Below are 24,398 nucleotides of genomic sequence, written 5' to 3'. Positions count from 1 at the left end.
AAAATCTGTACAGTTGAGAGGTATGATGGGAAGGCCAGAATGTTAACTCATTCTCTGAACAATATGAGACTGCTGCCATCAAGCTTACTGTTGAAGATCAAGTTCAGATTGTTTTGAAGGTTTTAAATTAACTGAACTTAAAGCCCTGGTTGCATCTACATTGATGCAACTGTTCTTCTGTTGGGAAAAATTTTTTTTTTTTCCTTACATTTTCATTTGAAAATAACTTTGTAAAATCTAGCTGAACATGTAAGTCTATTCTGAATGCCTGACATTGCCTGCCATCACATTTTATTAACAGGGACATTCAAAGCATGTGTAATGACTTAAATCTGAGGGCTCACAGAAATTAACAATTGTTTCCATGACAGCTTAAGAAGACTCTTTTAAAATAATTGTTTTTGTTTAAATAAATTGGCTACTAAAAGTAGACAATTAGGGTTTTGCCAATATTTTATTTAATAGCTTGGCATTTTACTAATTGTTTTATAATTTCTTTCCAATTATTCAGTTATCCCTATTATTAACTGTATCTATAATTACATCAGTACATCTTGTTTAGACATAATGATTAAGTCAGGACTTTGTCAGGTGTTTGCAATAGACTTCTATTTTCAGCAGGAGTCTTAAAAACTTACTTTAAGATGAAAACCTGAAAAATAAATCCCCACAGAAGAACAACCACATCCATAAAGATGTGGCCAGCATTGCAGGTATAGTTAATTAAAATACTTCTCAAAACTCAGAACTTGATCTTTAAACATGTGAGCACAGTCTATAGTAAAGCTACTTTGCATAAAGCACAGATGGAAAACAAGACTTCTAGACTGTTCTTGGTTAGAAATGAGCACAATTCAAATATGGTAAGCTTCATTACCCCACATGCAATGGATGCTTGAGAAGAATATGACAGTATTCAGAGAAGCACAAATACATTTTCGCATCTGAAAGTGAGGTGAGTATGATCTGTTGGCTTGAACCAAATGCTATTTTTTTTTCAAAAAAGCTATGCCTTCTTTGAAGGGTGGGCATCGGGCTGGCAACTCGGCACCATAAAAATCCACTGTCAATCATTAGTGGATCGGAGTTCCGCTGTGATGACCCCTAACCGGGAAAAGCCGAAAGACAAACAACAACAAGCTTTTGGTGCACATGTTAGCTTACATCAGTTTTAACAACTAATTCAATATTCTAGGCACATTTCTTTATGTGCAGTGCTTAATCTGTAAGTATGTTGACAAGTCAAGAGGCTTTATATATCTTACATTCATTTTAAACTGGTGAATTTGCATATTTAAGGTGTTTTATTGTGTTGATAATACTTAATGACATATCTAGCAGCAGCCATTTTGGTTTTCTATTTTTTAAGGTAGCAGATATTATAATTTGTCAAAATCAATAATCCTAAGAATGGAAAAGTGTTAACAAATTGATCAAAGTGCTCATTTAATGAAAACACTCTTTTCTGTCTAAGGTTTTCACACATGAGAAACATACTTCTTTATGTGTGATTGTGACATAATCCATCAAACAATATTCCTAAGAATAACAAACTCCTCAATGGGCCGGTTTACCAAAAACTATCTTTTCTGTCTGACGTGAATAAGTAATGAGAAACTTAACTCTTTCTGTGTGATTCATAAGTCTCATAACTAGTTAAAATAATTAGCAAAAGGTTTAAAAACACACAAGGTCAGTGGAGGGATGATCCTCCCACTGGTAGAAAAGCAGGTTCTTTGTCCCCAAGTACTGTTTAATTTAAAGCAACTATACTTTTGAGGATGTTAATCTGAATGATTATTGTTCCAAAAGTATTCTTCGAACAAAATATCCATAATTATGATTCTACCATTGTCCTTTAAACCTGGGATTTCGTAATTGCCAAAGAAAAACAGACAAATGAAAAAACATTCCATAATAACCAAAATAAGACTAGTGTTCTTTATGAATAATCAAACTTTGTCAGTCTTTAACTGCTGTGACTAGCACAAATCACTGTTTTGACAACATACACTGGAACTAGAAGGATGTTTGGACAAAAGAAAAAAATGCTTTGGGAGGGGGAGATTGGAATAATGGAACATGATTGCTACACAGAAGATCTGCTAAAAGTAGATAGTCTGATAACAACAAATACAATGTATGAATAAAAATATACCTTCAGCCTTACCTTCACAAGCATTTCCCTTTTTTTTAAACCCTGGTTGACAGGCACAGCCTCCGGATGATAATGTCCATGTACCATTTTCCTGGCACTGTTGAACCACATCTGTTTCTGCAGATGCATTTTGTACACACTGGCCTTTTACTGAATCATATCCCCCAGGGGAAATGGGAAACTCTGCCAAATTATGAATTATAGCATGGCATTTTTTATAAAACACTCTGACTGAACTGATGAATACACAGGATCCAAAATATTCAAACTCCAGATAAAATGATTCTGAGGGAAACCCGAGACTTACATCCATTATGGAATTCATCCCCTCACGGATCTTCTCAAAGTTGATTCCCTCTTCCCCCACTGCTTCTGGGAGAAAATACCTTTCTGTAGAAATTTGTTTTACTAAGGAACGATTATATGTAATGAAATGGTCAGTATAGTTTTCCACTTGTACATAAACATTAAACGTAATGTTGCAGTTAAGAGGACATGCTTCCTGAGCAAACTGCATATCCATATACAGGTGCTTTGCTTCACCTCTGGAAATCTTCTTAGTTCGCAACCAGATAGAATGTGAAGTGCTACTTGCAGAGCAGGTATGATAGACCTGGTGTTTCCTGTCAGATTCCAGGGCGAAATTATTCTCCGTCCACTGCAAAAAACATTATTTTATATTTTTTAATTCATAACATTCATTAGGTATATTACATGAAAATTATACATGAATAATATGAGCTACTAATGGACTCAGACTGCAGTCTAACATATTAGATGTCAAAAAATTAACATAGTAATTTAACATTCTCATTTCTGAAAGTAGGACAAAAAGGAGGAATGATAATTTTAGGAAAAGAGAGATTTTTTAAACAACAAAAATGATCATAACTGACTAACTTATTATGCGGAATGAGTATTGGATTAACAACTGCAGTAAACGTATCACATTATAAGAACAATTTATGTGACCCAATGTCTCCTGCCACTATTCTGTTATATCATTGCATTCTTGCTGAACTTATGGGCTCCTTCGTCTGTAAACAGAAGTTCCCATGGCTTCCTTATTATATTTCATGCATTTTCAGCAACACGTTAAAATGAATGTTTAAACACACAAGATACATGGCTGGCTACAGATTATTAAACATCATCAACCACCACATATTACATAAAAACACATTTACAATAGAGCATGATAGGTTTCCTATGAAACAAATGCAAGCAAATTATTTTAATTGACACATAAAGAGGTTTTCATGGATATTTCCTTGCTATAAATTGCAAAACATATAATAGAAAGAATAAAACAGCATAAATTATTTGTGTAGAGCACTGATTTAGACTGCATGGTTTATTTTGTTATCTCTGAAAAAAAACCCAGTGCATATGCACTAAAAGGAAATACTGGAAGATTAAAACTTAGTATAGTATACAGTAAGACAGGTGCAAAGTTCATCTCAATATTTACTGAAAAGATTACTATAATTAATATCACACATGCAGAGATTCCAGGACACTCTTTTTTCACTAAAATAATGTTTCCCTGGGATCTATAATGGAATATAATGTCCCCTTAAGCTTGGACCTTAAACAATATAACTAAAACAACTAAGCTCTAGAAAAACACCTTAAATAAATACATAAAATTGCAGAACTCAACAAAAATCGTTTTTGCAGATATATCACTGGTATATTCTATACACACACACACACATATATATATATATATATATATATATATATATATATATATATATATATATATATAAATATATATATATATATATATATATATATATATACATATATATATATATATATATATATATATATATATATATACATATATATATATATAGAGCTATAGATATACATATCTCTCTTTCTCTCTCTCTGTATATCTATATATATATATATATATATATATATATATATATATATATATATATATATATACAAGCACACGCACATACATGCAGTGACCTATGATGGCTCACATGCCTGAAGAAAAGGTGAACAAATAGAAGCTATCCCTTTTCTTTTTTTTTCTGTTGCAAAATTTCAAAGTCTATCTATTAAACACCACTAACAGTAACACAAAATACAGCATGGTAAGATGTCAACATAGGTTCATAGGTTTATAGGTAGGTACTAAGCCTATATAAGCCTAGCCAAAAAGGTACCCTAGCTTTTGCCACCCAAGAAAATTATTTTCCCATGCCCCTGTCGAGCAGAGCCACAGAGGTGATCCCTGGGGTGAATTTCCTATCTCTCATCCAATCATCAAGATTTTTCTTGAAGAGTGCTAATGAGGAGCTTTGTTTGATATAGATAGGTAGTTTGTTCCAGAGTATGGGAAGTGTCTGGGACAGGAATCTATCCCTCCAGCATGTTCTGTTTATTGTACTGACAAGGTTTAGGTCCCTAGAGCATGTAGCTCGGAGGGATTGGGATTTCTTTAAGTGGAGCATGTCCAACATCTCTGGGTTTAACATAGGTTTGTATGTTAGGCAGAAATCACCTCTGAGTAGGCGATATGCAACGGAGTAAAGCCGGAGTTTTTTGAGACAGTCTGTGTAGGGCATCTGTTGAGGCCATAATCCTCTTTGTGAGGTATTTCTGCAGCCTTTCTAGTTGTTGTAGATATATTGTGAGGTACATACCAAAAGGGGCACTGTACTCTATAATGGGTCTAATGAGTGACGAGTAAAGGGGAACAATGACCTCTTTTTTCTTGGATGAGAAACCTATTGTGATGCATAGCATATCAATATGTTCAAATGTATGACATTTTAATTAATAAAATAAAAAATGATAAGGTATAATGCTCCCATCTCTTTGAAGGAGACAGTTCTCAAAGAAATAGCAACAAATTCGATTTTTTTCTCTGTGGTGGATGGATGAGATTCTTAAAAAAACAGTTCTCAAAAGAAATAAATTCAAAAAAATGTTTTTCTGTGGCAGATTGATGAGATTCTTAAAAAAACAAACAGGATAAAAAAATAAGATACTGGAATGAGCATAATGAATACGTTCGATGTTAGCACCCTAATATGTTGAACGCATCTTATTTGAATATGTAAAGGTAAAGTGAGTAGATTAATATATATGATGGAGCACTAGTCTAGCATTCATACTATAGTTCTGTTTTATCACTGCCTTCTGGTTAGACTTAGCTCACAGCCTATACCAGTGGTTAGTAAAATAAAGAAAATGCAAAACCCCACAGTTAACTTAAGTTTAAAGTTAGAATGATTTAATACTGGCACCATGTAAAATAGTTATTTTTTTATTTATTTATTTTTATTTTACATTTGTTGACCGGGTTGGTCCAACTGGATACATGTCCATTTTCAGTGGAGACCCGGGGAGAAAAGTTCCAAAGAACAGAGGTACATAAACAAATATAGTGACATAACTTAGGTAATTGAGACAGGTAACATTAAAATTCAAAATGTAACAGTAGGTAATAGTATAAAAAAATTCAATTAGTGATATCAGTTAGTAAAGATGGATAATTAGGGCTACATAGTGGACCCTTAAAGTTAAGGGCTGGGTGGAGGCCTAGGTAGGCCAGGTTGAGCTGGGAGCCTGAGCTATTAGTCTGGATTAGAGCATGGACATAGCCATTGTGATTTTAATAGAGCTCGGAGTTGACTTTTGAATTGGTGGAGAGTGGGTATAAGTCTAAGGTTGCTTGGGAGGGCATTCCAGGGTTTGCCAATGGAATTGGCATACAGAGCTTCACCACCGAGTTAGTAGATTTAATGGTTAACACTTGAATACTTTTGGATGACCTAAGGGATGTTAGATTGGAGTAGGGGTAAGTATATTGTTCAGTGAGGGAGTTTTTCAGGATGTTTTATAATTTTGAATGCCTCTGTAAGTTGGTTGAGTTTGAGGATGTTGGGCAATTCTAGCCATCCCAGTGTTTTTAGATTTAGGCAGTGATGGGTGCGGTAGGGCAACCCGTAATGAATCTGGCTATGTGGTTATAGGTAGTGGATAGTTTATTAAGCTCTTTCTTGTGAAGGAAGGAGAATATTGGGGAGGCATAGAGGAGTGTGGATAGGAGGTGGGGCAATGGTTAGTTTGGTGTGGGGGTTAAGAATTTCTTTATTTTATACATGGACCCAAGTTTCTTGCTAAGTGATTTAATGGTCTGGTTTACATGGATGTCAAATCGCAGGTTGTGGGCTATTGTCACCCAAGTAGTTTGGTGTGGGTGACAGGATAGATTTTGGTACCATTATTAGAGGACACAGCGAAGGTTGAGGTGGGGGTATAGGGAGGATCCGTTCGTATGAAGTCGCTGGGGTGGGGTAGAATAGAAGCAATTTGGTTTTGGTTGGATTAAGTAGGAGTTTTAGATCTGAGAACCATTTTTCACAATAGAAAAGCAGTTTTGGGTTGTGACTTGGAGTTTGGTGAGAGAGTCGCCTGAGCAGATTAGGGTGGAGTCATCCGTATTGAATGCAGGTGGCTCTAGGGAGGATAGAGTGTAGACCATTAATAAAGAGGGAGAAAAGAAGGGGACCGAGAATAGATCCTTGGGGAACACCGATGTTAGTGGGGAGTAGGTCTGAAATCCTGTTTTGCCACTGTACCGCCTGTTTTCTGCCGGAGAGGTATGCGTTAAACCAATTTATGGTAGTTTTGCTAAGATTAAAGGTTTCCAGTGTATGGAGCAGCTGATTGTGGTTGACCATATCGGCTTTCGATAGGTCTAGAAAGGAGGAGATTAATTTGTTATTCGGTTGAGGTTAATTGAATCAACAAAGGAGAGGAGAGCCGTGGTTGAGCTATGATGGGAAGCCGTGTTGGGTGTTGGACAGGAGGTTGTTTTGTATGAGGTGGGTAATGAGTTGCTTGTGAATGCAGCGTTCCAAAATTTTAGATAGGGGGGAGAGTATGGCTATGGGTCTATAGTTTGTTGTGACAGTGGAGGACCCTCCTTTGTGGAGAGGAATGATATATGAGATTTTCCAGATTGAGGGAATAGAGGCTTCGGCGATTGACCGGTTAATTAAGATTGATACAGGGTAGGCTATGGCATCAGAAGCTATTTGTAAGTATTTGGCTGGGAGTAGGTCAGCCGCTAGGGTGGTTGGTTTAAGTTTCTTCAGGAGGGTACGAATGTAGTAGGTGGAGGTGGGTTGTAAATTGAAGGCAGTTTGAGTGGGGTAGTTGGTTGGGGTTGGAGGGGGATGAAGTAAGCTGACTGGCGAGGGACTGGATGGTCTCAGTAAAAAAGGAATTAAAAGAGTTAGCTATTTCACTTGGATCTTTATCCATGAGTGTTTCGGGTGGGGGTAGTGGATTTGCCTGGATGGAGGAGGTGATTGAAACCTGCCCAGAATTTTTTGGGATTATTTTGATGTTTGTCTTGTAGGTGACAGAAATATTGTTTTTTGTCAGACATAACGGCTGCTTTGGTTGAGTTTCTAAGCTGAAGAAACTTGATGCGATCTAGAGGGGTTTTTGTGGTTCTCCATTTGTTCCAGGCCTGATCTCTGAGTTTAATTTTAGTTTTAGTATCTTTAGATAGCCAAGGTGTGATACGTTCCTTAGTTCTAATGAGTCGCTTAGGAGCGTGAGAGTCAAGTATTTTGAGGAAGGTGTCATTAAAGTATGACACGCTCTGATCTAAGGGTAGAGTTTTTAGGATGGACCAGTTACATGCATAGAGGTCTTCAAGAAATTGATCTGGGACAAAATTCTTGTTGTTCCTAACTAGTCTGGTGAGGGGGGGGTTTGTAGTTGAGCATTTGTGTTTAATAATAAAAGTGATAAGGTGGTCGCTAAGGTCGTTGGGGAGGGTCCCTGAGGTATAGTTTGAAGGATCCTTGTTAGTAAGGATCCAGTCTATGATGCTCTCCTTTTGTTGGGCATGTCCAATTCTAGTGGGGGAAAGAATAAGTTGGGAAAATCCATGTAAGTTAATGGGGAGTGGATTTAGTTGGGAGGAGTGGAGAGACCAGTCGATGTTAACATCTCCTAAAATAATCGCTTTCCTGGGGATAGAAGGTGGAAAGCCAACTAAGAGTTTGTTCTAAGTATTCAGCATTGTTGCCTGGAGGAAATAGATGACTATGAGATTAATACTTTTTGGTTGTTTAGGGATAGCTTTAGAGCAAGCAATTCCTGGTTATGGACTTTGGAGGTTGGAGTGGATTCCTAGTGATATTCAAGGAGTTCTTGAACATGACAGCTATTCCACCACCCTTTCTAGTAGTTCTGTCTGCTCTGAGGATATTATACCCAGGTGGGATGACTTCCTCATCCTTAGTGCTGGGTTTGAGCCAAGTTTCTGAGAGACACATGATGTCAGGGAGTGGGTTGCAAGCAGAGCATGCAAGTTGTGTACTTTGTTATTAATACTTCTTAGGTTAAGGTGAAGAGGGAGCCTGCTAGGCTACTAGCAGCATTCAGGGGTTTGGGTCAATGTTAATGGTGGGGCCTGGGTTAGTGGATATCACCATCTTTTGTTATGGATTTTTAAATAATCAAGTATTCTTTGGAGTTTCATTAGTAGTTTAAGATGTTCCCTTGTTGAGGATATTTTCGGTACCAGAGAGTAGGGTGGATACTGTTGGAGCACATTAATAGCAGGGTGATGAGAGGGTTGAATGACATTGGAGGTGTCATGGGAGTGCAGGAGGTCTGACCATTAGGGAAGTAGGCCTGCTGGGTCTAGGGTTTCGCCTAGTTACCAGATAGGATAAGATAAGTAGTAATATTGTGAGGGGAAGGTACTAAGAGCGTTTTTATCCATGGTCAGGGGGCGGGTTTGTAAGTGGTATTAGCTGGGGAACTACCTTGCTGCAAATTGGTGTGTAACAGAGCAAGGAGGAGGGAGGAGGGAGTGACAGTGGGAGGGAAAGGGTGGGCGGACTGGAGGAGTAGACTTTGTAGTGAAGACTGGTGGAGAAGTGGAAGGAGTGGTACAGGGTGAGGGACAGTTGTAATTGGATGGTGGTAAGGGGGAAGGGCTAAACGACCAATAAATGTAGAGGTAGTGGGGGCGGGTGGGAATAGGGGGCAGGGAGGGTGGAGCGAGCCCGAGCGAAGCGGAGCGGGGATTACACCACAGGGATTTCCTTAGGTCTTAAGGTGACCGTATGGTTTATATATACTTTATTTATGATTTTAATAAAAAGTAAGTTCTGTTTCGTAGAAAGTAAGTGTATAAAACACTTTTAGGTTGGGCGGTTCATTACCTTGAGCAACTATTAGGTGTTTTGTTTTACAGTCAATCACAGATGGTTAAATCTTTGTAGTGCATTCAAGACTTGGAGTGGTCTTCTCAGGTCGGCGGCGGTATGTTGGGGAGCCCGCGGAGTATTATTAGCTTGGGGGGCTGTCTAAAGTAGAGATAATGAAAGAAGGTTATTGTCGTTAGTTTAAAATAGTCTTAGTTTTGGTAAGAGACATAGGAAGACATAAACATTAAATTGCACGTTTCAAACTGCTTTAACATTAGTGAAAAGAACGTGTACAAATAAACGCTACAAGGCAAAAGCAGCTGCACAAATCAACGCTACAAAGCAGCCAGTCTATCAGGGAGAGCGTGCTCCCAAGCCAATTACAAACTGTAAGATCTGTTAATTCAACTTACAACAAAAGATAGTGGTACTCAGATAAAAGTAATGGCTTTCAACATAAGAGTAATGGCTATCAACAAAGCTGCAGCAGGGTTCAAACTTAGGTTGAGCGTGCTCAGTTAACAACACGCATGCTTTAAGCAGTACACTAAGCAGAGTACTATGCCCAATTTAACATTTGTTCAGTCCAACATCTCAGTAACAGCAAGGTTATAAATGCAGCAGTTCAAAATCGCAGTAACAACAAGGTTATAAATGCAGCAGTGTACAGCTTAGGATGAGCATGCACTACAATCAACACGCTTAGCAGCGTTCTTAAGCAGAAATAAAAGCTCAAGTAGACATCAATACAGTGTAGTACTCAGTTACAGTAAAGTTGCGTGCTCTACAAAGCGAGCTCTAAATGAGTACAATGTAAAATGCAAACAAATACTCTTAGTTTCTCCGTTTAAAATGGGAGATGCAGCAAGGTAGGAATTGGTTTACAACCTACCCTAATGCTGGAAGAAGCGCCCGTGGAGCATACTGGTCTAGCCCAATACTTTTCCCTTAAGCAACCGTAGAGGCGGAAATACCACAAGGGTTAAAAAGCAAAAGCCTGACATGAATGTAGGTTCTGCATCAAATTGGTGCTCTACAATATGATATGAGTTACAGCTTGGACAATTAAATGAATGGGAAATTTTAAGACTCTGCTTTCAGATGGACCACATCTTTTACAAGATGTAATGAGGTGCTTTACAGAAACATAGAAATGATTCTAAATGCAGTGAGTTATGCTGTGTACAGTCATGAAGTACCAATAATAGCAAAATCTCCCTGGGATTTAGAAATGTTAGCGATATTGTGGTAGGCAATTGTGTGCAACGAGCAGCCACACATAGGGTGTGAGTGATTAAAAGATGCAGTCAACGCGAGTGGTGGAGGCCAAGTAGCAAAGCTGCTCATGGTATATGCTAATGTCTGAATAAACAGATGTTAATGAGCAGCAGTATTAAAATGATGTGCTCTGTGTATGCAAATGAGATGAAGCAAACCAGCAAAGTGATTCAGAAACACAGAGTGTGTTGTGATGTTCTAACACTAGTGCTAATTACCACAGCCAAATCCTCATGTTTATGACAGGAGTCGTGGCAAAATACTAGCGGCTGCCACTGCATTAGTGAATGTGTATGTGCAACAGGTTATAATTACTGCTCTAATCTGTGGTCGTGTACGACATCACTCTTGGAGGTTGCATGTCATCTGACCACACTTAGTGTTCCATGGACCTCATGACACTGATATTGTGGACTGTTACAGTGTGGACTCAGACACCATGCAGTAACTAGTAGATATATATGTTGACCTCATCTGCAGGCTCATAGGATTCATGGCTTGCCTGTCCCAGTGGATATTCTAGCTACAGGTACTTTTCAGAACTCACCTGGGGAAACAGTGTGGGTATCTCAAGCATCAACCTCTCTAATATTCTAAAATTTTAGATGTTATGTTGATCCATATGAGGGAGCATACATGGTTTCCACACATCACAGAGGAGAGAGGAGAGAGCCAACACCATGTGGGACATCTATGATATAGCCCATTTCCCTGTGGTTCTGGGGACCATAGACTGCAGTTATATTGAAATAACAGCCCTACCTGGTAACCTGGGAAGGTGATATGTGAACCATAATTGGTGGTCTGTAATGCACGAGGTATTACCTACAATGTGTCCTCTGGCCACTCGGGTGGTTAGCATGACTCACACACTTCACACACATCAGACCTGTATCAATAGTTTGTAAGGGGTGCCCTGGAGCCCTGTCTGATGACACCCATTAGAAATCCATAGACTGAGACTGACCAGAGATGCAGCTATGCTCTGTCACAAGCCAGGATCATTGTGGCAAAGGTGTTTGGTCTGCTTTAGGCATGCTTTCACTGCCTGGGTGTATCCAGTAGTGCCCTACAGTATGATCCTGGGACATGTGCTAAAATCTTTACAGTGTGTGGAGTACTAAATAATATACTTAGGTAGAAGTTTCAGTAGGGAGGCCAATTGTAAGAGGAACATCATCCTGTACAACAGTCAGTAAAGGCTGTGCCAGATGGAGGAGTCAGTGGAGGAGGGAGAAACAGGGGATGAATATGCTAGGCAGAGGTGGTCACATTTTGCTGTGGCACTGACAAAGAGGCAGTAGTTTACATATCACTTTGTCCCATAGAAAATCATATCCCCAAAGCAAAAGTGATCCATGCAACACCAGCACCAAACTGTGCTTATCCATGGCTAGGCTGGCAACAATGTGCATCAGACATAGGCAAGCCAAGCAACAGTGCACATAGGACAAGGCACAGTTACCATCAAGTGTGAGAAAGAGCACTAGTGTGTCATATCATCCACAAGGAAAAGTGTGACTACTGTACCAACTGAACCTATACATACATACATACATACATACATACATACATACAAATGTTTCGAGCACGGTCGTTAATGCCCTTCTAGCTTGCCAATATACCAAAACACTTGTTCCCATAATAAATATCCAGGCCATTCTTAAAAATATCTAAACCAGTACTTGCTTTAATGTAATTAGGTAGCCTGTTTCAAGCATCAACTACTCTGTCAAAGAACCAATTAATACACATTTCATTCCTATAGAATCTTCTACATAGGTTATCTGATGATTCTCTAGTACTTTTTGATAACCCCAAACATTCCCAGAGGTAGTTGTCCCTAAATGCTCTATATGCCTGAATAAGATCTGCTCTTAAATAAATGTAAGAGACACTGTACAAGTTCAGATATTTTAGTATTTCATAATAACTTAGATTTTCACATCCATGGATGCCCTTGGTATATTTCCGCTGTACTCTTTCCAGTTTATTCATGCTTGTTTTCCTATAGGGTTTCCATATTTTTATTCCATACTCAAGTTTTGGTCTAATGTAACTAACAAACAATGACTTCATTATAGCTCAGCAGTTTGTGCAAGATGTGGGCCAGTGGGGTGGTGGGGATGGGGTTGAGCAAAACAGTGTGATGACCCACTGGCACTGGTGGTTTGACTGTGTGTGGCCATGGGGGCTGTAATGTGGTGTGTGAGTGTGTGCGTGTGTGTGTGTGTGTGTGTGTGTGTGTGTGTGTGTGTGTGTGTGTGTGTGTGTGTGTCAAGTGGGGTATGTTTGTATGAAGGGATATAGCCTTACCAGTAGTTGCAGTGCTGCAGGTAGACCTACTGGATGGTCCAGGGCATGTACATTAGATAGCTGGGCATCCTTTGTGCACCCCTGCCCATGACAGCTGACTCCACCAGGAGTTGCATGGCAGCATGGCCCTGGCTAGATGTTAGTGTATTCCATGAAAGTGACTATCAGACATTCCCAAATATGCCATTGCCTTGACTAGAATGACACCAGGGCACCCTCTTCTGCTAGTAGGCACCTCCACAGCTGATGTTGCTGTGGAAGTGTTAGCACTATGTTACTGTAAAGCTGGCCATCCACACCCATGATGGATTCCATCTGAGGAGTCAGTGGTGGATGGGCATCATGGATGATGCCTGCCACTCAGAATGTGAGCCTTGGAGGACAAGTCTTGTTCCAGAATATGACTTAGTCTATATAAACTGTCAGTCATGTGGGTCATGCACTCCTGCAAATCATCTGCACACCTTTTTTATCTGCATTAACATTGCAAAGGCTTTATGCTACTAGCCTGAACCTCCACAATAGCTTTGGCATACAATGGGTTACACCCACAGACATAGCTAGTTCAGGGGTGGGGGGAACCTGTGTTTCCAATGTTTATTAGTACACACATAGCTATGTATTCACCCCTTCTCCTTATGGAGTTTGCCACAAACATTGATGACTGAACCCATAAGGGTATCACATTGTTCTAAGAGTGTCCATGCTGACCTGTCTTTTAGGTGTCTGCAGGCACAGAGCTTGTGTCCATGGCCTGAGTAGGATGATCCAGTGTGCAGACTTCCTATGTCCAAAACAATCAGCATCGGAATCAGACAAGCCTATGACATCAGGCAGTAGAAGTTATTCAGTGATGGTGCTGTACACAGAATCACCTGTGAAGACACCAAAGTATAAAACCCAGTTTAAGTATAACTGGTCACCTCTATCTTACTGTCTTACTCCTATTTTACCTTTAATAGCATAGTGCCTACCAGGGAATACCTTATGTTGTACATGTGCCATTTGATTCATATGCCTCATTTTCCTAGTACCCAAAGCATATAATATTAATGCAATGTGCAGTGATACAGATGCTATTGGGGTATGTTGCAGCTCACCTCCAAGGACTAACACTACACTGTGTGATTGTGTGGAGTCTGTTGTCTTTCTGGCAGAAGCCAAAAATCTCTTCTGACTCTATCAAAGGTGCTTTGACTGGCAGCCCCTCTCCCATTGTTCTACCTCCCACTACAAGGTGGAGAGTGTGTTTCTCACCAGCAAAGGTAATGTTAGTGGCCCTTCATCAGACCTGATTGTTGTCCTGGCCACCAGCAACATTGATATCAACCACTAGCTCCTGACAAGCATCTTCACAGTATGGCTGGTCAGCAGCCTTCTGCTCAAAGTGTCAGTCACCATGGGAGATAGATGGCCTACAGCAACAGCCCATTCTCTGCTTTTGATATTTTGGTCTTTCTGGTTTTCTTCTTGGTAGAGGCTTAACTCTTCTATTGCTTCTTCTTGCCAGGATTATCAATGTGCATAGAAAAAAAAAGCAAGTTACTATACTGATATGGACTGCCTGCCCACTTACGCTATTACAGTATATCCCCCTTTCTGCAACCTCTGCTAGGAATGTGAATAATTCATGTTTTACACCCTTCAGGAAGTAACATGTCATTCTAAAGAGTACACTACCATGTACAAAATGACCTCATACACATGTCTAACCACCTGTAGGGTGCAATGTATATGCATGGAAGAGGTAAAGGCAAACTCTATGCAGTTTCCTTGTATACCTAATATAAAAAACATCACTATACTGCATGATGGTTGCATGGCTTATAGGCTATTTTGCACTTCTGATGCTTGGCAACCATGTTTCAAATCTCCCAGTCCACTGATCCACAAGAATGAACTGGTACTGTCCATAGCTGACCTCCTGCTACTGGCTGTGCTATAAAGCTGCTCTATGTTGTGCAGCAATTCTCATAATTAGAACTTAATGGATATGGCTGCAAGATGCCAGCTGTACTCCTCTCATATGGTCAGTGCTGTTTTATGGTTACAGAAGGCATTGCAAGTTGCTATACTCCCCAGTGGTGCACACAGAAAAGGAAAATATTCCTGTATTTGCGCCATTACCACCACTAGGAACATTTACAGGAGGAGATTTACAAGGGCCCCCAAGTTAACGTGGGTGCCTGGTAATGTCTCAGCAGGATGATTAGTGATGCAACTGGCATTCCTGGACTGGCAAGCAGTGCTACCACCACTATGGCAACTTTACATGGAGGCATCCAGAAGTAATATCTGAATTGGACACCATCTTAGAGACTTAAAACATAACATTTCTGTTTATTTTAACGTTTAAGTCACAGAGACAAGCCTAACAGACTTAACAAATGCAGTATCACAAGCAGCTTCTTCAGTTTATTTTGAATAAGCCTGACAGAAAATTTTTAGATAAACCTCAATCACATGACTTAAAAAGGTCAGCATAAAATCAGCAATTACTTAAATACATAAAACAATAAATATATATTTAACTATACTCTATGTTAATGTCTTAAACTTCACTTTTTAAAACTGATTTTAAAGACAGTGAATCATTTATTCCCATGGTGACTGACACTTTGAGCAGAAGGCTGCTGACCAGCCATACTGTGAAGATGCTTGTCAGGAGCTAGTGTCTCAACAATCCATTTGTATTCAGTTAATAAAATCTCCACCTCTTAAATTCATAACACATTCAAATACCATAAAATTCAAATAAAAAATTCCATCTGTATTTATAACATGCTTAGCAAGTACATTGCTTTTCTGCTTGTAATGCTTAGTAAGTGTATTGCTTTTCTGCTTGTGAATGTCATTTATATGTTCTTGTAGTCTTTCTTTAAACTACGGATTTATCTACAAAAAATGCTAAACAGTGTGAGCATTAATATCTGCTTAAAACTTAAACATTTGTTTTTGGATGTATAAAACTGCTCTCTTCACAAATGTATTTACTTATACAAGATCTACAAAGATGGGTTCTACTGTTAACTAGAAATATTTATATTTACTAAGTACACATTACTCCTAGTGCACACTTGCCTTTTTGGATTTTTTTTTTAAATTCTATTTGTAAACCTTGGTGCAGAACCAACTATATTAAAAAGTTTTTATTTACTGTCAGGTTGTAACACTTTTTCATAAATATCAAAAATCTGTAAGAAAATGTACCTTTTATTTCATTTCTATACATAAAGGAGAGCTTCATAATCCTACAATGTAAATAATTATTTTACATTCTTTTTATGTATTTTTGTGTTGTAGTATACATACATCAAGGAAATTTATAGCAGTTTCTGAGCAGTTTAGATCAAACCTTCAAAAACTTGGAGTGGATTCGAAGTATCTTTTAAAATCATCTGACATCTCAACATTATCATATCACACTAAAAATATTACCTACAAATCTTGTACAAGAAAGAATATTCCTTCTATATGCACGATCCCTCTGCAGTAAGGTGCCCCCCAAGGATTTATTATGGTGCCGCTTCTCTTTTCTATCTACATAACAAACTTCCTTTTGACTTACCCCATCTTCCTATCCTGCCCTATGCTGATGATATGGCTCTATTTTGCTACAACCATTCTCTCTCCTCTCTTGAACTCAAACTTCAGGCTGATTTCCCAGCTCTTATTCAATTGGTCAGTGATAAAGAATTACTGTTTAACTCCTCTAAAACAAAAATAATGCTTTCTGGTACTAAGCAGAAACTCTATTCTATCTCCATTGCTCTACCAAACCTTGATCACCTGAATAACACTACTGAAAATATCACCACATTCAAATATCTAGGTATTTGGCTGTACCCCTTCCTAAATGATCTCCTCCTTAAGTACACACACACACACACACACACACACACACACACACACACACACACACACACACGCACGCACACACACACACACACACACACACACACACACACACACACACATACACACACACACACACACACACACACACACACACACACACACACACACGCACACACACACACACACACACACACACACACACACACACACACACACACACACACAAAAATCAACACTCTCTCCTGTTCTGACATAACAAGACCTCTCCTTTTCCTTCCAGACCTTGTAAGAATGTCATAAATAAAGGCATATTACTGGCTCAGCTAGAATATGGTCTCCCTCCTTTTGCTGCAGCCTCTAAACGAAAGGCATCCACCATTCAAACCAGCTGAAATGCCATATGCAGATTTATCGCTTTCTCTCCCCAAGAAATGAACACCACTGTAAACCATTGAAAAAGTGAGCTAGATACCTGTGAAACAATGTGCTGACTTTCTACTCCCCTATTAGTAGTTTAAACTTATCAAGAATAAGACCTTCCCCCAATAGCATCCATTCTATTTAGAGATGCACCAAAATAGAAGTTTAGGAGTCGTAACCACTCAGGTCCTGTCCTTCCAACCCCTAAACTAGGCTTCAGTGCACAAACCATGCTTTTCAGTCCTTGGTTCAAAACTGTGGGAATCTCTCCCTTTTATCTTAAAGATAATTCCTCTTACCCCATTTATTGGTCAGAGCTAAAAGCACATTATAAGACTCATGGAAAATGCAACTGCTCTCTCTCTCTCTCTCTCTGGTCATAAAACCTAACCTCTTCCTATCCTACATCCATCTACATAGCTTGCTCTGATTCTACTTTTTATTGGGCATCTTTCAGCATACCAACTCTGATATCCAGTCTGAATATAATGAATACATATAGTGTGTTATGACAGTCACACTGTATATAATATCATGTATTTATACCCAAGCCAACTATAATATTCACTTTATGTATAATACCTGTGTATATTACAACATGTCATTCACATTGTATATAATGTCATATATCTATTGTGTTTATCCCTGGGCTGAAACTGAAAGAGTTCTAATGGGATCAATGTTCTGCCCATTTATCAAATTCAAAATAAAATAACTAATTAAAGAAACTATATGATAATTTAGAACATGATTTCTTTCCCATTCAATTAAGGCTAAATTTGAATAAGTACTAGCACAAGTTGTACCCATAGCTACTACTGTTTTTGTAGATAATAATTATTATTAAATATAAAAAAAATATTTTCAAAAAATATGTATAACGGGATATAATAAATTCATTTTATTTGATGACAGCTCTATATGACTGTGCAAAAACAGTCTAATAAATTATACTCTGTCATCATTTGGTATAAAAGCTAATAATGAGTGCACATCCAATGTAACTAAATAAAAACTTTATGCAGCCTTTCTATTCATATACCAGTCATATAGACCATTACAAAACTGTTTGCTATATCCTTACACCGTTCTACTATATTTAATGAAACTTTTAAGAGTCTTATCTAAATATATAGATACTGGCTCTGTAACCCATCCCATCCCCCTCCAGATACTATGGGTCTCATTGGTGATTTTTTTTTCTATTTTTATGCATTTTAGGTAACTCATAAAGTATATATATATATAAACACACGTATTATATATATATCTGTTATTATATCTGATATATATCTGTTATTCTACTTTACTGATTGTTTTCTTCTGAGCCATTATCTACTCCTTTGTCTCTTCCTGCTCCGTTCGCCCTACGGGCTCACTCCGCTCCCCTCCCTGCCCCCAAATACCACCCGCCCCTAGTGCCTCTAGCTATATCCCTCTTGTAACCACACGCACTTCCTCCCTACACCAATCACCCACAACTCCCTAGACACACCCCTATCAACCTATCATCCTATTGTAACCACACCTACAGCTAACCTAAAATACTACACTTCATTTTCTAAACTCACACCCCTAGCACTATTCCTACTAACTCTTTACTCCACTCGACCCTGTTACACTTTCCTTATCCACTGCGCAATAAACTTACAAAACACATAAGACAACCATAACACGTAACACCAAGTAACATTTTTAGTCATGCCTTTAAATCCCCCATCTATCTCTATTTTACTATTACTATCTCTTAAACTATCATATCTTTATTACCTCACCCAGCCTCCTACTTCTTATCATTCACGACTTTATCACACAACCTACCACCTGAACTCCCCTCTCTCACCCTTAAACTCTCCTATTTCTCCCCATCTATACCCAATAACACAACTTCTAACCTTCTCATTCAAAGTTTTCCCCTCACTGAGAAACCCTATCCCCATAGTAACTAAAGACCCTCTGATCATCACTACAGATCCTAATCGTTTCCTCACTCTACTCAAATTCCTTTCTAACCCAATCTTTCATCTCATCACCAGCCTTTTATCTGGTGACATCCATCCCAACCCTGGCCCCTCCACCTCTTCCTCCTCACACAGGCCAATATTATTTACTTCTCTAAACTCACAAAGTATTGTCAATAAAGTCCCTACCCTTCATGCATGGCTCATGTATAACAAACCTGACATACTATCTATTTCAGAAACATGGTTAAAACCATCTATAACGGATTCTGAAATTACTCCACCTAGCTATTCAATCCTTAGAAAAGACAGGACCCAAAAAAAAGGTGGTGGAGTTGCTCTCCTATACTCTTCTTCCTTACTAGTCACCCCCTATAACAAACCTACTCCAAAATTTAACAATGCTGAAGTTCTCCTCACTCTCCTACAAGTTAACAAGCACAAACACATCTGTCTAGCATCCCTTTACATCCCCCCAGGGGACAATATTTCCACACTTGAAAACATCCTCTCATGGCTCTCTTACAATATCAGCAATGAAACCATAACCTTAGGAGATGTAAACATCAACTGGGCCTCCATCCAATCTTCAACCAACCCTCTTAACATCAACCTATTTAAGTTTTCCCAGCTAATCAATACAATAACACACCCATCAACAAACCCCTCCTGTGGCACCATCCTTGACTGGATTCTAGTGTCACATCCCCACTATTTCTCAGACAGTGGTACTCTTCCCGACCCTCTTAGTGATCATTTGCCTACTTTCACTCGCCGTCTCCCTTGCATCTCTTACCGCACCCATAATTTCATCACTACCCGCAATGACAAAAACTTCACCCCATCAACCTTCATATATTCTCTAAAGGCAGTTAATTGGAACAATCTAAAGACACTACCTTTAGAAGACGCAGTTGCTCACTTCAACTTTACCTTCTTAGAAATACTTGATTCCCAAGATCCTCTAAGAACAAAAAGAATAAAAACAAATTCTGCCCCCTGGTTAACCAAAACCACACTATCAATCATGCACCTTAGAGACAAAGCCTGGGGACTCTATCTGAGAAATAAGACCCCAGAACAACATATTGCTTACAAAACCCTTCGAAATAAAGTAAAAAAGCTTATAATCTCTGACAGACAAAAATACTTCTTCACACTCCAAAACAACAATAAAACTAACCCACAAAAATTTTGGAAGGGAATCGCTACCCTCCTAAACCCCAGCAAACCACACACCCCAACCCCAGACCCAAATATCCTAGACCTAGATCTAGCTACACAGTTCAACTCCTTTTTCATCGACTCTATTAGCAAACTCACATCCTCCTTCATACACCCCTCCTCATTACCTAATACACCCCCAATCTCTCCCACAAACAACCCTCCCATCATCACCACTTCCTCCTCACTCTCATCTTCTCACCATCTATCTTCCACCTCTTCCACTACTCTATCTCCCTCTTCACCCATATCTTCCTCAAATTCTCTCTCTCCCAACTCTTCTCTATTCTCATTTAAACCTATTCCCACTTCCACCATAAAGAAACTCCTTCAGAAACTGAAGCCTTGTACCAATGCTCCTGACAACATTCCCTCTTACTTCCTAAGTATAGCCACAGAAGCTATTGCCTATCCCATCAGCATTCTAATCAACCGCTCCATCCATGAATGCACAGTGCCCCTACTATGGAAGCAAGCCTTCATCATCCCCCTCCACAAAGGAGGCAACAATTGCAACGTCAACAACTTCCATCCTATTGCTATCCTGTCCCCCATATCTAAACTTCTGGAAAAGTGTATCCAGCTTCAACTCCTACCACATCTCTTAGATAACAACCTTTTAACCCCTACACAACACGGATTCAGGCCAAATCATAGCACTATGACAGCCCTCCTGTCCTTTCTTGAGACTGTTAATACAGCTCGCGATTCCGGTCACATTGTTTCCACCTTACTACTAGACCTCTCCAAGGCCTTCGACACTATTTCACACAGCCTGCTCCTATCCAAACTGTCAGAACCTAATCTCTCTCCCTCCTCCATAAATTGGTTCTCCAGTTATTTATCAAACAGATACCAAGCTGTAATATGGAAGAAAGCCACTTCCGCCTTCCTTAGCACCCCCACTGGAGTTCCCCAAGGATCTATTCTTGGTCCCCTCCTCTTTAATATATTTATAAACGACTTCCACAAATCCATCCCATTTGCAAACATCATCCAATATGCAGATGATTCTACCATTATCTGCTCTGCCACCTCCCCCTCTCTGCTCCAAAAACTTACTCAGGAAGCTTTCTCAATTACTGAGCATTGGATGAAAATAAATCACTTAGCACTCAATGCCTCCAAAACAAAACTAATGGTATTTACCCCCTCCAAATCTACTTCTTTCGATATAAACTCTTTCTCAATTACCAGCCAAAACAACTCACCCTTGGAACTGGTATCTGAAACTAAGCTACTAGGTGTTCTAATTGACAATCAGCTTAAATTCAACTCCCATCTACAACTAAATATTAAGAAAACTCATCAAAAACTAGGTATGCTCTACCGGCAGAATCAGTATCTTACTAGCTCATCCAAAATCACTCTCGCTTCCTCCTTTCTCATCCCCTCTCTTCTCTACGGGGCTCCACTACTGACTAATCTTCAGACCTCTCTAAAAAGCCAGCTTTCCTCCTGCTATAACAAAATTGCCAAATTCATGAAATAGCCATAGGTCCTCCACCCACCACTGTTCCTCTCTCCATAAACTAAATTGGCTCGAACTACCTAATCATCTTATCTATATACAGCTGACTTTAGCTCATAAGCTCATTCTTAACCCCTCTCTTTGTCCCTCCCTGTCTTCTGCCTTCAAAATGCACCTACCAAATAGAGTCTTAAGGTCCAACAATCAAAACCTACTCAAAGTTCATAAACCATCTTATCCCCCAGGTAAACACTTACTATCCTCTAACCTGTCCCGTCTCTGGAACTCACTCCCACCATCCATTCGTACCACCTCTAATCACTTCATATTCAAAAACTCTCTCCATACACATCTCAGGTCCCAATGGGATTGTTCTTGCTCCCACCCCTCATAAATATATGGCATCCAACCTCCTCTATGCCTTCATACTCAACTTTACCTAACAAAGCTTGTGTTCCTTCAGAATAACTACTCTGTAATGTAATGTTATGTTCCTTCTCAATTACAACTGTGTTATGTAAATCACATTACTGTCTCAGCTCACTTACTTCGCATTAATCTTCATTTATTGTATTGTTTGAATGCTTCTTGAATTTTTGAGCTAAATGTTTTATCTACTATTGTATAATTATCATTATATTTAGCAATCTTGTATGTACCTAATTTTGTCTGTGCTGGAGCTTTTCTCCCCAGGACTCCATTGAAAACGGGTTCTTTTGGCCCAATGGACTATCCTGGTAAACCAACTGCAAATAAATAAATAAAATAAAAATAAATATATATATTTATATATATACATATAGTTCTTTATCATAAAAATAATCATCCAAAAATGAAAAAACAATAAACTGTAGAAACCACAAAAATAAAATGGCCAGTTTGTGATAAAAATAATCAAACAATTCAGTTGAAAGAAATCAGTTTAAATGTAGATCATATATGTGTGATTTTAATTACGAAATGAGATTATTTATTTTATATTTTATTTCAACACTTACTTCTCTCAACTAACATTTCTTCTGTATACAACAAATAGTCATTAGTATTCAAAATAACTATAGCAGTCATATTTCTTTCTTTCTTTCTTTCTTTCTTTCTTTCTTTCTTTCTTTCTTTCTTTCTTTCTTTCTATATTTATTTATTTGCATTTGTTTACCAGGGCAGAACACTGATTAGCTCTGACCAGTACCAGTATCAGACTGGGGTAAAAAAATGACTAGACATACAAAATGGACAAAGGCGCTATAACACATACGTGATAATAAAACAGTAGAATTGTAGACTAAAGCCTTGTAAACACAGCAAATACAATGCATTAATTTACAACGGATATAACAGTTTCAAATCATTTGAGAAATTAGAGAAAAACTGCAATTGCATTGTTCATTTTCAGTTCATTTCGTGGTATTTTTTTCAAATTTTTAATGTCTTATTTATAGATTTGAGAATACAATTCAATCTGAGAGTGGTTTGTAGGAATGAATATACTTGTTTTTTGACATATTCATGTATGTATGTGATATCTGTGATATTTTTAAGGAAAAAACTGCAACATCCTGACAGTAAATAAATAAATTAGTAAGGCAGCTAGTTTTGAATTGATGTTTACATATAGAATTATGAAAAATCTGAAATGGCAATTATGTTATAGGATAATGTGTACTTAATAAATATATTTCTAGCCTCGCATCTTGTAATGTATACAAGTACATTTGTGAACACAGCAGTTTTATACATCCAAAAACAAAGAATATTTAAGTTTTAAGCAGATTGTAAAAATAAATCCTTACTTACTAAAGTGCTTACAGTGTTTACCTTTTTATGTAGGAAAAACAAATCAGCAGTTTAAGGAACGAATATAAAAGCATACAAATCATATTAATAAACAGAATAGAAGTAATGTACTTGCTAAGTATGTTATGAAAAGAGATAAAACTCATTACTTTAATTTTGCTTTACTTGAATATGAAAAATTTAAAAGGTGAAGATTTTTATATATTACAATAAAGACATTTAATTTAAATAGAATTTTGATTTAGAAGTAATTCAGCTATGTAGAATAAATTATTTGTTGTCTTTGAAATAAATTTAAAAAAGAAGAAGTTTAAGACATTGATATAGAATATAGTTAAATAGATACATTTATTGTTTTTACGTATGTAAGCAATTGTTGAAGTTATTATTGAAATTTTTAACTGATGTGATTAGGATTTATTTAAAATCTAAAAAAAGGCTTATTTATTTAGCAAATGTATTTACCAGTGTAGAACACTTATGAGACAAAGACCTATTACAGGGTTCAGCCAGGGTTACATTATAATGTAACAAAACAATGCACAGTTTATAAATAACAGTGATTTACATTTCTGAGTAATCATAGAGAATCTGAAAAACTATATCACTTTATAATCCCAAAATCCTGAAATATCAAATTTCAGAATCTCAAGATTATAAAGCCCAAAGCTCAAAACCGAAACCCCAGAAGCGCGAATTTCAAAATCCTG

The 24,398-nt window shown here is 38.1% G+C and overlaps 1 protein-coding gene across 1 annotated transcript in view; it reads right to left on the bottom strand.

Annotated features, from left to right (window-relative positions):
• Positions 1-24,398, bottom strand: part of LOC122805547 (tyrosine-protein kinase Mer-like) — a 643,235-nt gene that overhangs the window by 434,516 nt on the left and 184,321 nt on the right. Inside the window, exon 3 of the mRNA XM_044075763.1 lies at positions 2,171-2,816. Within this exon, the coding sequence (XP_043931698.1) occupies positions 2,171-2,816 (646 nt within the window). The remainder of the gene's footprint in view (positions 1-2,170; positions 2,817-24,398) is intronic.

Source organism: Protopterus annectens, chromosome 6.part1, assembly GCF_019279795.1.
Source record: "Protopterus annectens isolate FY-2018-M chromosome 6.part1, PAN1.0, whole genome shotgun sequence".
NCBI classification, from domain to species: domain Eukaryota; kingdom Metazoa; phylum Chordata; order Ceratodontiformes; family Protopteridae; genus Protopterus; species Protopterus annectens.
Note: the sequence above shows the minus strand (reverse complement) of the source record. Positions and strands in the feature narration are given on the sequence as shown.